The sequence below is a fragment of the Crocodylus siamensis genome, chromosome 3, assembly GCF_052110815.1.
Source record: "Crocodylus siamensis isolate JL-2025a chromosome 3, ASM5211081v1, whole genome shotgun sequence".
In the NCBI taxonomy this organism is placed as follows: Eukaryota; Metazoa; Chordata; order Crocodylia; family Crocodylidae; genus Crocodylus; species Crocodylus siamensis.
This window is the reverse complement of record NC_143397.1, coordinates 109,128,647-109,142,091: the sequence shown is the minus strand read 5'-3', so window position 1 is coordinate 109,142,091 and position 13,445 is coordinate 109,128,647. Positions and strand designations below refer to the sequence as shown.

At 47.9% G+C, this 13,445-nt stretch overlaps 1 protein-coding gene across 1 annotated transcript in view; it reads right to left on the bottom strand.

Annotated features, from left to right (window-relative positions):
• The window catches only part of LOC149868647 (neuronal acetylcholine receptor subunit alpha-7-like), a 170,114-nt gene that overhangs the window by 13,939 nt on the left and 142,730 nt on the right, over nucleotides 1-13,445 (bottom strand). The window contains exon 9 of the mRNA XM_090037257.1: nucleotides 4,638-4,747. Coding sequence (XP_089893383.1) covers nucleotides 4,638-4,747 — 110 coding nt within the window. The remainder of the gene's footprint in view (nucleotides 1-4,637; nucleotides 4,748-13,445) is intronic.

The following is a 13,445-nucleotide window of genomic DNA, read 5'->3' as shown; positions in this document are numbered from 1 at the left end:
AGACCCTGACTTGAACCCTCCCTTTGAACACTGTGTTGAAGCTGAAACAGTGGGGTTGGTAAGGTTGCTAACTCTGACTGAAGCTATTCTGGGAGATTTTTTTTCCAACATGACATAATGTCATTAATAGGGGTGCACCAATAGAGTTTTTGGGCCAATACTGATGGCCAATTTTTAATGAGCCATATCATCTGATACCAATTTGATTGCTGATATGCAGCTCAGCAGCTTGAAAAGCAGCATCCAGCTGGTAAGTCTGTTGTGAGGGGAGGGGTGTGCGGGGGGAGATCGAGGCCCCCGTGGTGAGGGAGGGAGTGGGGCTGGGGCAGGGGCAGGGGCTGTGCAGACAGGGCAGAGCATGGGACAGAGCTGTGAATGGCTCGTCTGGGTGGCACGGGAGGGCAGCTTGTGTCACTATGCTCCCCAGGAGGGCATGGGGGGCATGTGCCCCCGGGTCTGCGCACAGGTTGAGGGCAGACTGCTGCTGCATGCTGGGGCCAGGGCACCACCGAGCTCTTCCCAGCAGGGGCCTGGGCTGGGTTGTGTTCAAGGTGGGCAGCAGTGGCACTGGAAGAGAGGCTACAGGGGGGTACAGACCCCCCCAAATTCACCATAGCCCCCATCACAGCACCACTGCCACCTCCTCCCAGTGCAGCCCTGGCCCAGCCCTCCTGCCGGGAAGAGCCTGGCACTGCCCCCAACCCCATCCTGCAACTGCAGCCTGCCCTCACCCCGCATGCAGATCCAGGGGCACACTCCTCCCATGCCCTCCCAGGGTGCATGCAGCAGTGGGAGCTGCCACCCCTTCCCTGCATTCTCTGGATGAGCTGCTCACAGCTCTGTCCCACGCTCCACCCTGGCTGTGCAGTGCCTACGCCTGCACCTGCACCTACGCCTGTCCCACCCTCGCTCCCTCCTTCACTGGGGCATTTATTGGTGACATTATCAGCCACGTCAGCAAAAAGAAAAACAGTTGCCGATACTGTCAATTTTCCTTATATTGGTGCTGATCCAATATGGGACCGATGCATCAATACACCTCTAGTCATTAATTGGACTGTTCAATCTGTTCACAATGTCAATTTCCTGGATTGCTTTCAACAGTCACCAGGAGATTGATGCCAATCCCGGGAAACTCCTGGCCAATCCAGGATGGTTGGCAACCCTAGGGGTTGGTACAGGGCAGATTTAAGGAGCTCAGCAAAGCCCAGGATCTCCATCAAGGTAAGTTTCCAAGTGCCCCAAGGGCCCTTAGATTGTGTCATTGGCAATGTATTTTGGGCCTTTAACACTTGTTGCTCATATGTAGTGTGGTGTAGTGATTAGGCCCCTGAGAGAAAGGAGCAGGGGTGTTGTCTAAATCAGCATTTCCCAACCTTTTCCATTCCATGGCACGCCGGCCAAAAGCAGAGCTGGGAGGGGGGGAGGGGGGGTTGGGAAACCAGTTGGGAAACGCTGATCTAAACACCGACTAGGTCAGGGTTTGGGAGCCAAGTTACCAGATCTAAGGAGGGAAACCCTGGGATCAAGTCCAAAAACACAGGCCAGGTCAGAATCCAGGAACTGGATACCAAATTACCAGATCCAAGGGAAAATCCACAAGCCAGAGTCCAAAAACAGCTAAGCAATGACAGGAACCAGAAAAGCCAGAGAGCAGAGGAAAAGAGAGACTTACCAAAGCAGACCTTAACTTAGAGTCTATTGCCATAGCTGGAGATAAATGAAGAAGCTGCTTTCCCAGCAGTGAAGCAGGAGGGCCAGACAGTGGCCAGCTGGAGTGAGTGGGGTTTGGGCTGCCAGTTAAAGCCTCAGGCAAGTTTCATAGTTAGTAGGGTCAGAAGGGACCTGAGCAGATCATCAAGTCTGACCTCCTGCCATGGCAGGAAAGAGTACTGGAGTCAAACGACCCCAGCAATGTAATCGTCAAGCCTTGTCTTAAAGACCTCCAGGGTAGGAGGCAGCACCACTTTGCTTGGAAGTTGGTTCCAGACCCTAGCCGCCCTGACCGTGAAGTAGCACCTCTTGATGTCTAGTCTGAATTTACCCTCTGGCAGCTTGTGACCATTATTTCTAGTCACTCCTGGTAGTGCTCGGGGGAAAAGGGACTCCCCCAGTGCCTGCTGGTCCCCTCTGATTAGTTTGTAACAGGCCACTAGATCCCCTCTCAGCCTTCTCTTGTGGAGGCTGAACAGGTTCAGGTCCCGTAGCCTCTCCTCATAGGGCCTGCCCTGCTGCCCCCAATCATGAGAGTGGCCCTCCTCTGGACACTCTCCATGCTGTCCACATCCCTCCTGGAGTGCGGCGCCCAGAACTGGATGCAGTACTCCAGCTGTGGCCTGACCAGTGCCGCATAGAGGGGAGTATCACCTCCTTGGACCTGCTTGAGATGCATCTGTGGATGCACGACAAGGTGCGGTTGGCCTTCCTGACTGCATTCCCACACTGCCTGCCCATATTTATCTTGGCATCAATGATGACTCCAAGATCCTTTTCTGCCTTTGCACTGATGAGAAGGGAGTTCCCCAGCCAGTAGGTATGGTGCTGGTTTTTCCCCCCAGGTGCATCACCTCTCACTTGTCAGTGTTTAATCCCATCCTATTCTCATCCACCCACCTCTGTAACCTATCTAGGTCTGATTGAAGCCTATTCCTCCCTGCTAGCATGCCCACATCCCCCCACATCTTAGTGTCATCAGCAAATTTGAACAGGGTGCTTTTTACTCCCTCCTTCAAGTCACTGATGAAGATGTTTAACAGTGCAGGCCCAAGGACCGAGCCCTGCGGGACCCCACGGCCCACATCCCTCCAGATAGAAAATGACCCATCCACCACCACTCTCTGGGTGCAGCCCTCCAGCCAGTTGGCGACCCATTTGACTGTGTAGGTGTCGACACCACAGTCCCCCAGTTTTTTTAATGAGAACAGGGTGAGAGACAGTGTTGAAAGCCTTCCAAAAGTCCAGAAAGATTATGTCCACTGCTACCCCTGCATCTAAGGATTTGGTGACCTGGTCGTAGAAGGCCACCAGGTTGGTCTGATAGGACCTGCCTCTAATAAACCCGTGTTGGTTTCCCCTAAGCATAATCTCCCCTGCTGGCCCCTCGTGGACATTTGCCAGAATAACTCCCTCAAAAAGCCTACCCAGGATCAAGGTAAGACTAACTGGCCTATAGTTTCCCAGGTCCTCCTTCCTCCCTTGTCTTCCCTTGTCTTCCTCCCAAAGACAATGTACCCTCATGTCCTTTGACCTCCATGATCTTAAAATTAATAAAAATGCCCTGCCTAGACAAAAAGGAATCAAGGATGTCAACATCTCAGTGGCTACGGTTATACCATAAATAAAACCTGAAAATTAAACCTTTACCAATGCTTTTCTCTTTTCCCTTACATGTAAGCAAGAAGCTGGCTTAGCCAGCAAGAACATCTCTTTCTGTGATACTGCTAATGGCCTATACTAAATTATTTCTAATCTGTGTCTGCTAGAAGTTTGCTAGGTTTTGGAGAGGCTAGTAGGACCATGTTCCATGCTTGTAAGTTCCAAATTGCTAGGCTGAAAGCTTGGGCAGTCTAATTTCCATCTCCAATATTATATATAATTTTATTAAAAAGCATTTTATTAAAAATGTTAAGGTTAAATACTGACATGCTGACAAGTTACAAATACCAAAAGGTAAGGTCACACGTGCCATTTCTGCTGGAGTTAGGCACGTGGTGGATTTGTTGAAATGTACAAGAGGACTGTTAAGTGCTTCAGGGTTAGTTGTAGTCTTGATAACAATGCACAGTCATCTTTTAAGGTTGGCCAAAGCCCTTGGCCCACTAGGCAATTGGCCCAGGCTGGACTGCCTGTCCCTGACATAGTGGCCCTCTTTCTTGGATCTTGTGAGTGTATTTTTACAACCTTTACAGTAGCAGGACACTGACAGCCCTTGTCACCCTGATTTATCTTTGGCAGGTTAGGGTGCTATTGGTGTTTTTGGGTACCTTTTAGTTGTGTGACAGGATTGATTTGTATGATTTCAGAAACAGCATGGACAATTGCTCATATGGGATGATTTGGACAGGGATGATTCTGCAGTGAGCAGGGAGTTGAGCTGGGTGAATTGGGGTTCTTTCCAGTCCTACTTTTCTGTGATTTTGTCAGTTCATGCTGACTCACAAGTCTGGATAACAACTGCAGAACATGGGTGAATTCACACTGCAAATATCTCCTAGTAACAGAGTGTTTCCACCAGCAATTTGGCCTTCTCATCCCCATGACAGATGCCAGAAAGAAAGTCTGGCTATAAGTCTAGAAACTCAAGGGTCAGGTTTAGGGTGGTATAGCTCTATACAGACTGGAAATAAATTAGAGAAAATAATCAGTGGTGACTAATGCATGTTGTTTTGAAAATATACAGCTACATAAGTGCCAACAGGTGTCAACTAAGGTAGGGGTGCTCACCTCTGGTCCACGGTGCCATGTCATCCAACCCGCAGGATTTCCCTTGGGTCTGAAAATTTGGCAGTGGGCAAATTGTGGCACTACTCCTCTACTGCCAAATCTCTGGACCTATGGGGACCCCAGGTCCTCCACAGGGCTGGGCAGGGGCACTGCTGGGCCCCCAAAACACAATTTTGAGGCATTTTTCCACTTACCCATCTGGGCATTTTTCCAGCTTGTGGGTCATGATGATGAAACTGAAGGACCAGAACTGTTACCACCACAGAGAGGCCAACAATGACCATGATGCTTGCAAAATACTGAGCTGCAATTGAAAAAAAGAAAGAAAAAAGCAGAGATTAATTTGCTTACAAAGCTCAAGGCAAAATCTGCAGTCCAGAATGCTGTGTTGTACCACCTAAGCACACCTGCCTCTTTACTGGACTGAAAATACGGCAGAGTTCCTGCAAAAAATGCCTGGAGTTTTTCTTCTTAGTGGCTTTTCATCACAAAATGGATACTTATGGATCTTGGCTAACTCTATTATGAATAATTTGTAGATAGCACCCAGAGACCCCAACCAAGCTCCATTGGTCCATTTGACAATACCAACCTCCTTTGTAAAGCTTTCTGAGGTCTACCAATTGAAAGTGCTATACATGTGTTAAGTGTTATACCTGAGATACACACATGGCCTCCATTATTAATGGAGCACCTCAGAGTCTTCAGTGCACATACCTTCCCCTCTCCCTTCCGCAAGGTGAGCAAGAAACAGATCCAGTGAAAGGATTAGGTGCAAGGCCTGGGGAATCCAAAGTTAGGAGTTGGGTTCCCTATATGGCATATAGGGAGAGGTACCCCAGAAGGCTGATCCAAAAAATCCCACAGGCTGAGGCCTATAAAATAGCTTCTGTAAAAAGAAATGGGCACTGAGCCCACAATTTTGGAGTTGTAAACCTTTACAAAAGGAAAAGACAACACAGATTTAATAGCGTAACGCAGCAAAGGACCATATGAGCTAATTAAGCACAGATTTAATTGCGCCAAAATGCCAGGCAGCATTACAGTCAAATCGTGCAAACTGAAAATGGAAAGCATTATTGAAACTGTAGATCATGAGCCTCCCAACCTCCACCCCCATCCCAAATAGGAGCTTGGAGGGAAAGTCAAGATTTTAATGATGACTCGAAGGGGAGTTCTGTCCCAGCCCTGTTCTTCTGCTGCTGCTCCCCGTCAAGGCAAAGATCATGTTAACAGCAATGATTAATATGAATCATTATATTCTTCACATGGGGATCTGGCAGTTACAAGAGGCAACATAAGTTTCAAGGAGATAGGTGCAGGGGTTTGGGGAAAACTGCATCTCAAGCTGCGGACAAGCAAAACTCATGACATGGGTAACACTGTGTGTTAAGGCGCAACAGGGTGAAAGCTGCAGGCCTGCTAGCTCCTGCTGAGTCCATGAAGCCTGCCAACCCCCAACCTCTCAACTACTGCAGGCCTGGCTCCTAAGTCCTGCTGCGGCCACTAAGCCTGCCAGGTGTTAAGGAGATGGGTGCAGGGGGGTTCTGGGGCCCTGCACCCCTAGCTGCTGACAGGCAAAACACATGACATGGGTGCTTGTACAACTGCCGCTTCTCATCAGGCAGCAGGACTGAAGATCCCCCATCACTTGCCACCAGAGGCCTGGGGGTAATAATTGACCACAGTATGAACATGAGCGGGCAGTGCAATGCTGTAGCCAGCAGGGCCCCTGGCATGCATCAATTGATGCATCTCCAGCAAAACCATTGCAAAGAAGTGATTCTCCTGCTCTACTTGGCTCTTCTCAGCATTGGTGAGACCGCAGCTGGAGTACTGCATCCAGTTCTGGACTCTGCACCTTAACGAGGATGTGGTAAAGCTTGAGCAAGTCCAGAGAAGGGCTACGCATATGCTCAGAGTCTTGCACGGCAAGCCATATGAGGAAAGGCTGAGGGACCTGCGGCTCTTCAGCCTGAAAAGGAGAAGGCTGAGAGGGGACTTGGTAGCAGCTTACCGCTACATCAAAAGCATACATCTAGGGCTCAGGCAACAGCTGTACACCAGGGCACCCTTGGGGAAAAACTAGGAGCAATGGTCACAGTCTGGAAACCCTAGTTGTGAAGTAGTTTTTCCTAATGTTGAGCCTGAAACGATCTTCCAGGAGTTTGTGAAACTTCTTGAAACTTGGCACGTGTCATGCCCTCAGAAGCACCTACCATTCCTGCAAGTTTCATTCAAATCTGGCCAGAAATGACAAAGTTATAGCCTGTTTCAACCTTCCCCATTATATCCTATGGGGAATAAAATGGGGAAACGTTGAAACAGGGTCAAAATGGCAAAATGTTTCAATGGAACGAAACGGAACAGCCGTTTCAACTTGAAACAAAAGTCAAAATGAAACACTGTTTTGTCAAAACATTGAAATGAGGTCAAAACAGAACACTTCCATTTCGCACAGCCCTAATACATAGGATACATACACGCCCAGAGGAAAACCATGGGACAGACACAGGACGGACACATGCAGAATAAACAGGACACACACACACACAGAGAACGGAAATACACAGGACAGGCAGAATGGACACACACATGCACACATACCACCCAGGCCATCTGTTAAGTTATATATCTCAGGACAGCTCATTGTAACACGCATTGCTCTGGGTTTGTTTGCTGTTTTAAAATATTTTATAGTAGATGTTTGATTTTTAGTATATGATTTATTTCTTTATCTATAACTTGTTAAAATGATATCTTCTGAAAGATTTCGTGTGTGTGGCCCTTGACAGCTCACTAAAACTCATTAAGTGGCCCACCAGCCCAAATAATTGCCCACCCCTGGGCTAAGGGAACTGTAAACAGGCCCAGGAAGGCCAGAGCTGGTAGAAATCATAGAACTGAGCAGGATCCTGGAAAGGGCTCTTAGAAAGGCTCCCCCCTGCAAATGAATTGTAATGGAGTTCTACGTGTTGGATTTTGTGGTGTGAGGCATGGGAATGACTGAATGGGGGAAGGAGGCCACTGAGGGCAGCTGGGGATGGTGCTGCTGTCAAAAAAGGGATGTTAGGGGCTGGGGATTCAGCCTGACGGTCCAATGAACTAAACTGACCTGAGGGGTTGAGCACCAAAGAGGTAGAGTCAAGAAATCACTCTGGTGGCCTGCGTGGGGCAGGCTCCTGAGTTTTAAATAACATCTAAGGCATGGCAGGAAAGCACAGGGAGGTACCCTCATTAACCAGACAGGAGAAGAGATAGGATTATAGTGGCTACCAGGAGGCACCACACCTGCCTCTTAGAAATGGAGTGTTGTTAGAAATACACAGTTTGCATCTTGTACCTGATAAGAAAAAAAAACACTGCCAAGGACTTTTTTCCTTGTCCAGCCTTGCCACAGTTCTTCTTATACTAAATCACACTCTCCCCCAGCCTCCCCCTAGCTTTTCTCATGCAGATTACAGAAACTGAAATTCAACTGACTGTGTCCTTGAAAGGGGGGGGGGATTTAAACTCTTGATGACCTAAAAAACTTTCTGAGCATGTGCAATTAGCTGATGCATATTTACTTCTCCACCCTGCATACTTAAGTAGTTAATTATAATGTACATGCGATGGATATAGTAATGTAACCACACATGTTTGTATGAAATGGAAATATGCTGTAAAAGTTCCTGTTTCTGCACACGTGCCCAGGAGGAAAAGGATAAATACGGGCTGCAAAGTTCCTCAGGAGTTCGGAGTAATCTGAGTCTTTGACTCTGCTCTGACCCTATTTGCAAATACACCTTTTGTGCTGCTAATAAGTGTGTGTCTAAGATTCTTTGCAAGCCTCCAAAAAAATGGACCGCAATCTTTTGCAACAGAATTTGGCGCCCAACGTGGGGCATCTTTGGACTACCCTGGAATTCAGCAACAAAATCGTCTCTGACACCATGGGGAGTGTGCACATTGCCGGCTTTTTGGGCTCGCCCAGGGGTTTGAGACGTGAGTCGGGATATTCGAGAAGTTAAAAGCTCCTGTGCAAATTTTTGGTTTCTGAGGACGCCAGACACACACTCCGGCATTCTGATTGAGATCTCTGGGGTATCTGAGTGAGTATACGAATTCCCTTGCCCAATCTGGTCTGGGTCCAGGAATAAAGACGTGTACGATTACCAGGAACATTTTGGCCAGGTTTTCGTTATAAATCGTCTGTTGTAAGGACCTTTTGGTATTTGGTGTGCATTGAGCGCACTCTTGTGGGCATATGGGTACGGGTCGCTCCCGTGTAGAGAGCCCAGATACCCCTTTAGGATGTATTTTATGGAACTTCAGTAAATTTGGAAAGTAGGCAGATTATAGAGTGAAGATGAAAAAGGGTGATTTAATTAAGTTTTGTCAACTCGAATGGCCAACATTTGGGGTCCACTGGACCCCAAAGAATCCTCTGTAGTAAAAGAAGTGATAGCTATCCATGAAATAGTTATGCAGAACGGATATTGGAATCAATTTCCTTATATCGATTGTTGGTTGTAGGTGGTTCAAAATCAGCCACCTTGGATTAAGAAATGCTTAGTGAAGTCTTATATGATGGTTGTTAAAGGAAAGACTCGAGGAGGACCGCCTGTACTCCCTGAGTCTAAGGGGGGTGGGAATTCTGAATTGCCTGAGTATCGGACCTGGTCTCCGGTCGCTCTGTCAAGTAGCGAGGATGAATCAGACAACTCCTCAGGATCCGTCCCTCTGCACCACTGCTCCCTCCCTCAGGGAGACCACCACCAGTGTATCAAAACATACCTAATGATTCAAAGCATGAGCCTCAGCCAAGTGCCCCATCTGAATCAGGAAATAAGGGCTATTATTTGCGCAAGACTGTAGAATCACAGCCGGTGCTGAATTGCCCAATGCAAGAGGTTATCGGAGAGGGGGGCAATGCAACTTTTGTCTACACCCCATTTAGTACTTCAGATTTATTTAACTGAAAGAATCAGAGCCCCTCTTTTCGTGAAGACCCTGAAAAGATGAAGGACCTGTTTCTATCTATTGGGCAAACCCATCGACCCACTTGGGCTGATGTCCAGATGATGCTCCAAACCCTCCTGACCCCGGAGGAAAGGAGATTAGTGTTGGGGATGACAGAGCACATTGCAGCAGCCAGGGTAGAAGCAGAGGGAGCTGCTGGTCGTACCTTGCGTGATACCTGCCCTGTTGAGGAACCGAGATGGGATAATCATACTGCAGAAGGAAGAGAGCTGAGTGCACGGTATCTGGGGATTATAGTGGAAGCAATGGGGAAGGCAGTGCCTCGGGTTACTAATCTGTCTAAATTGTATGAAGTAAGACAGGGAAAAGAAGAGGATCCCTCAGCTTTCCTTGAGAGGCTGTATGAGGCGTTCCGCAGGTTTTTGGACCTAGATCCAGAAGCCCCAGATAAACAACGCATGGTAAATCTTATGTTTATTGGTCAATCCACTGCTGATATCCGTAAGAAGTTACAGAAAACTGAGGGAGGTGCTGGGAAATCGATTTCAGAGCTGGTGGAAATTGCATATAAGGTATATGGGAATCGTGAGCAAATGCAGAAGCGCAAGGAGGATAAAAAGGCTCAGCGACAGATGGCAGCGCTGGCAGCTGCTATAACTGGAGGTAACCCTAGAAAGGCTGGGATGCAGAAAGGGAAAGGAAAAAGAGTGGGAGCAGACGTTTGTGCTTATTGCAAAGAGAAAGGACACTGGAAGAGGGAATGCCCAAAGTTAAAGAAGAGAGAGGGAGAACCAAGAGGTCACCTCATGCAAGCAGAAAAAAAGGGTGAGGACACAGAATGAAGGGGACAGGGATCTAAGACCACGACCCTTCGGGTTGGAGCCCGAGAAGATCCCATGGTAACCATTAGGGTTGGTGGCAAAAACTTTGAAGCCTTAGTGGATACTGGGGCTACATTTTCAATGATTCCAGAAACCCCACCCTGTGCAGGAACTAGTGAACAGCATGTTCTTGTGGAAGGGATTGAGGGAACGCAATCCCGACTCCCTGTTTGTAAACCACTCCTCACCAAAGTGGGGGACCATTTGCTTGAGCACTCCTTTGTATATTCTCCAAGTTGCCCGGTTGCACTACTTGGGCGGGACCTACTCACAAAATTGCAAGCTGTGATATTTTTCAGAGACGACCAGATGGTGGTCCAGCTACCTGTCAAGCAGAGCTCGAACTATCAGATGGCTCTCCTAGAGAACCGGCGCCCTGTAGTAAGTTCTAAAGATCACATAACTAGAGTAGACCCTTCGGTATGGGCTAATGGAACCCCTGCGCGAGCTAAGTCGGTCTCCCCGGTAAGGATCATACTCAAGGATGGAAAGGGGCCCATTCGAGTAAAGCAGTATCCACTCAGCCGAGCGGCCAGAGCTGGACTCAAGCTGTTAATAGAGAAATACAAGAGGTGCAAATGGCTAATGGAAGGGTCCTCACCATATAATACCCCCATTCTTAGAGTGCCAAAGGCAGATGGGGTCTCATACAGACTGGTCCAAGACCTGCGAGCAGTAAATAAGAAAGTCCTTTCAGACCATCCTGTAGTCCCGAACCCACACACGATTTTGACACAAGTACTGGGGGAAGCTAAAATATTTTCAGTGCTAGATTTGAAAGATGTGTTCTTCTCCATTCCCTTTCACCGAGAGAGTCAAAAATTGTTTGCTTTTGAATGGGAGGACCCAGGTACTTTCCATAAAGCCCAGCTCATGTGGACAGTTCTCCCACAAGAATTCATAGCAGCCCCCATATTTTCGGACTTGCCCTCCAGAAGGACTTGGAGGAGTGGAAGGGATCACACCCCGCAGTGACTCTCCTCCAGTATGTGGATGACCTGCTAGTTGCAAGCCCAAACTTGCAACTCTGCAAGAAAGCCACCAGGTCACTGCTAAACACTCTAGGGAAAAAAGGATATAAAGTCTCTAGAGAGAAAGCCCAAATATGTCAGCCTCAAGTTACATTTTTGAAATATAAGCTCTCAAAAGGAGTCAGAGCCCTGAGTGCAGATTGCATACAGGCAATCCAAGGTCTAACCTCACCTAAGTCACCCAAGGAGTTACGGGCATTCCTAGGGCTAACTAGGTTCTGTCGACTATGGATACCAGATTAGAGTAGAAAGGCTAGACCACTGTATGACTCACTGACTAAGAAGAGTCTCACTAAATGAAAATGGAATAAAAAAATGCAGCATGCCTTTAATCTGCTTAAGGCAGCATTAATCCAGCCCCCTGCCCTGGCCATCCCAAATAGTAAAAAGCCATATCAACTGTATGTTCATAAGAATCGAAAAATCACATCAAAAGTACTAACACAGCCATCAAGCCCAACCTGAAAACCCGTGGGATATTACTCAAAGGTTCTAGATCCAGTTGCACTCGGGTGGCCAGCCTGTCTTCGGGCTGTGGCAGCCACAGCAGTGGTTGTTGAAGAAGCCCAGAAGATAGTCATGGGTGCGGATATGGAAATACACACCCCACATGGAGTTCCCCAGATTCTAGGGACTGAGGGAGGAAAGTTTCTTAACCCCTCCAGACAATCATGGTATGAAATATTTTTGCTCTCTAATCCAAGACTTACTTTCAAACATACTACAGCCTTAAACCCTGCAACCTTGCTGCCGGAGCCAGGGAAACCAACGCATGACTGTCTTGAGGTCCTGAATCAAACCACACAGGTGCGGCCTAATCTTGCTGAGGACCCAATTGAAAACCCAGATGCTGAATACTTCGTAGATGGCTCCAGCTCTGTCATCGATGGAAAAAGACGAACAAGATGTGCAGTGGTAACCTTGGATAAGGTAATATGAAAAAAGTCATTGCCAAGCTCATGGTCGGCACAGGCCGCGGAACTCACTGCGCTCACCCAAGCATTACAGCTGGGGACAGGCCGGCAGGTTAATGTATACACTGATTCTCTCTATGCTTTTTCTATGGTCCATACGCACAGACTATTGTGAAAAGAAAGGGGTTTCATTACGGCTTCTAGGAATAAAATTGCTAACGGCCCCCAGATTATCAAGCTACTAGAGGCACTCCACCAGCCTAAAGAGGTAGCAGTCATTCATGTGCGGGCCCATGGGAAGGCTGCTGAGGAAAAGCATAAGCTTAAAAATGCAAAGGCTGATACAGCAGCAAAGGAAGCCGCATTTATTAGTAAAAAAGCGGAGGAAGTATCCAGGCAGGCCTTGTCCCATGCCATATGGCCATACGTCCAGGATTTAGTCCCGCAGTATTCCCCTGAAGAAGATAAATTTGCACAGAAAGCTTGTGCAGAAAAGAACTCCCAGGGGTGGTGGATAGTACCGGGAGAAAAAGTCATGATACCCAGGCCATTGCTTCGGGAAGTGCTGCAACAGCTCCATGCAAGAACCCATATGGGAGGCTTGGCTATGGGTGTTCTAGTAATCCACCAAGCAGTAGCCCCAGGGCTATATGTAGAAGCTCAGCGTATTGCTACCAGGTGCATCACATGCCAAAAAGTAAACCCTCGAAGGAAACCCCCTGTGCCAATGGGAGGTAGATCCTGGGCAGCGTACCCTGGACAAGCATGGCAGATTGATTTTGCCGAGCTCCCACAGTCCGGACATCACGGGTTTTTACTTGTCATGGTAGACCAGCTCTCTGGTTGGGTCGAGGCATGGCCCACCAGGATTGCCACTGCGGCTACAATAGTGAAGTATTTGTTGCAAAAGATCATTCCCCGGTATTCCCTGCCTGAATCCATCAAGTCGGATCAAGAACAACACTTTGTGGGAAAAGTAGTTCAAAAAGTCGCACAAGCTCTCAAGATCACTTGGAAACTACACACACCATGGAGACCACAGAGTTCAGGACAAGTGGAACGCATGAATAGGACCTTAAAGACTCTACTCACCAAAATCTGTATTGAAACACACCTTAAGTGGCCTCAAGCATTGCCGCTAGCTCTTACTTGCATTCGAAACACTCCCCGACGGGGCCTCAAATTAACCCCATATGAAATTATGTTTGGCA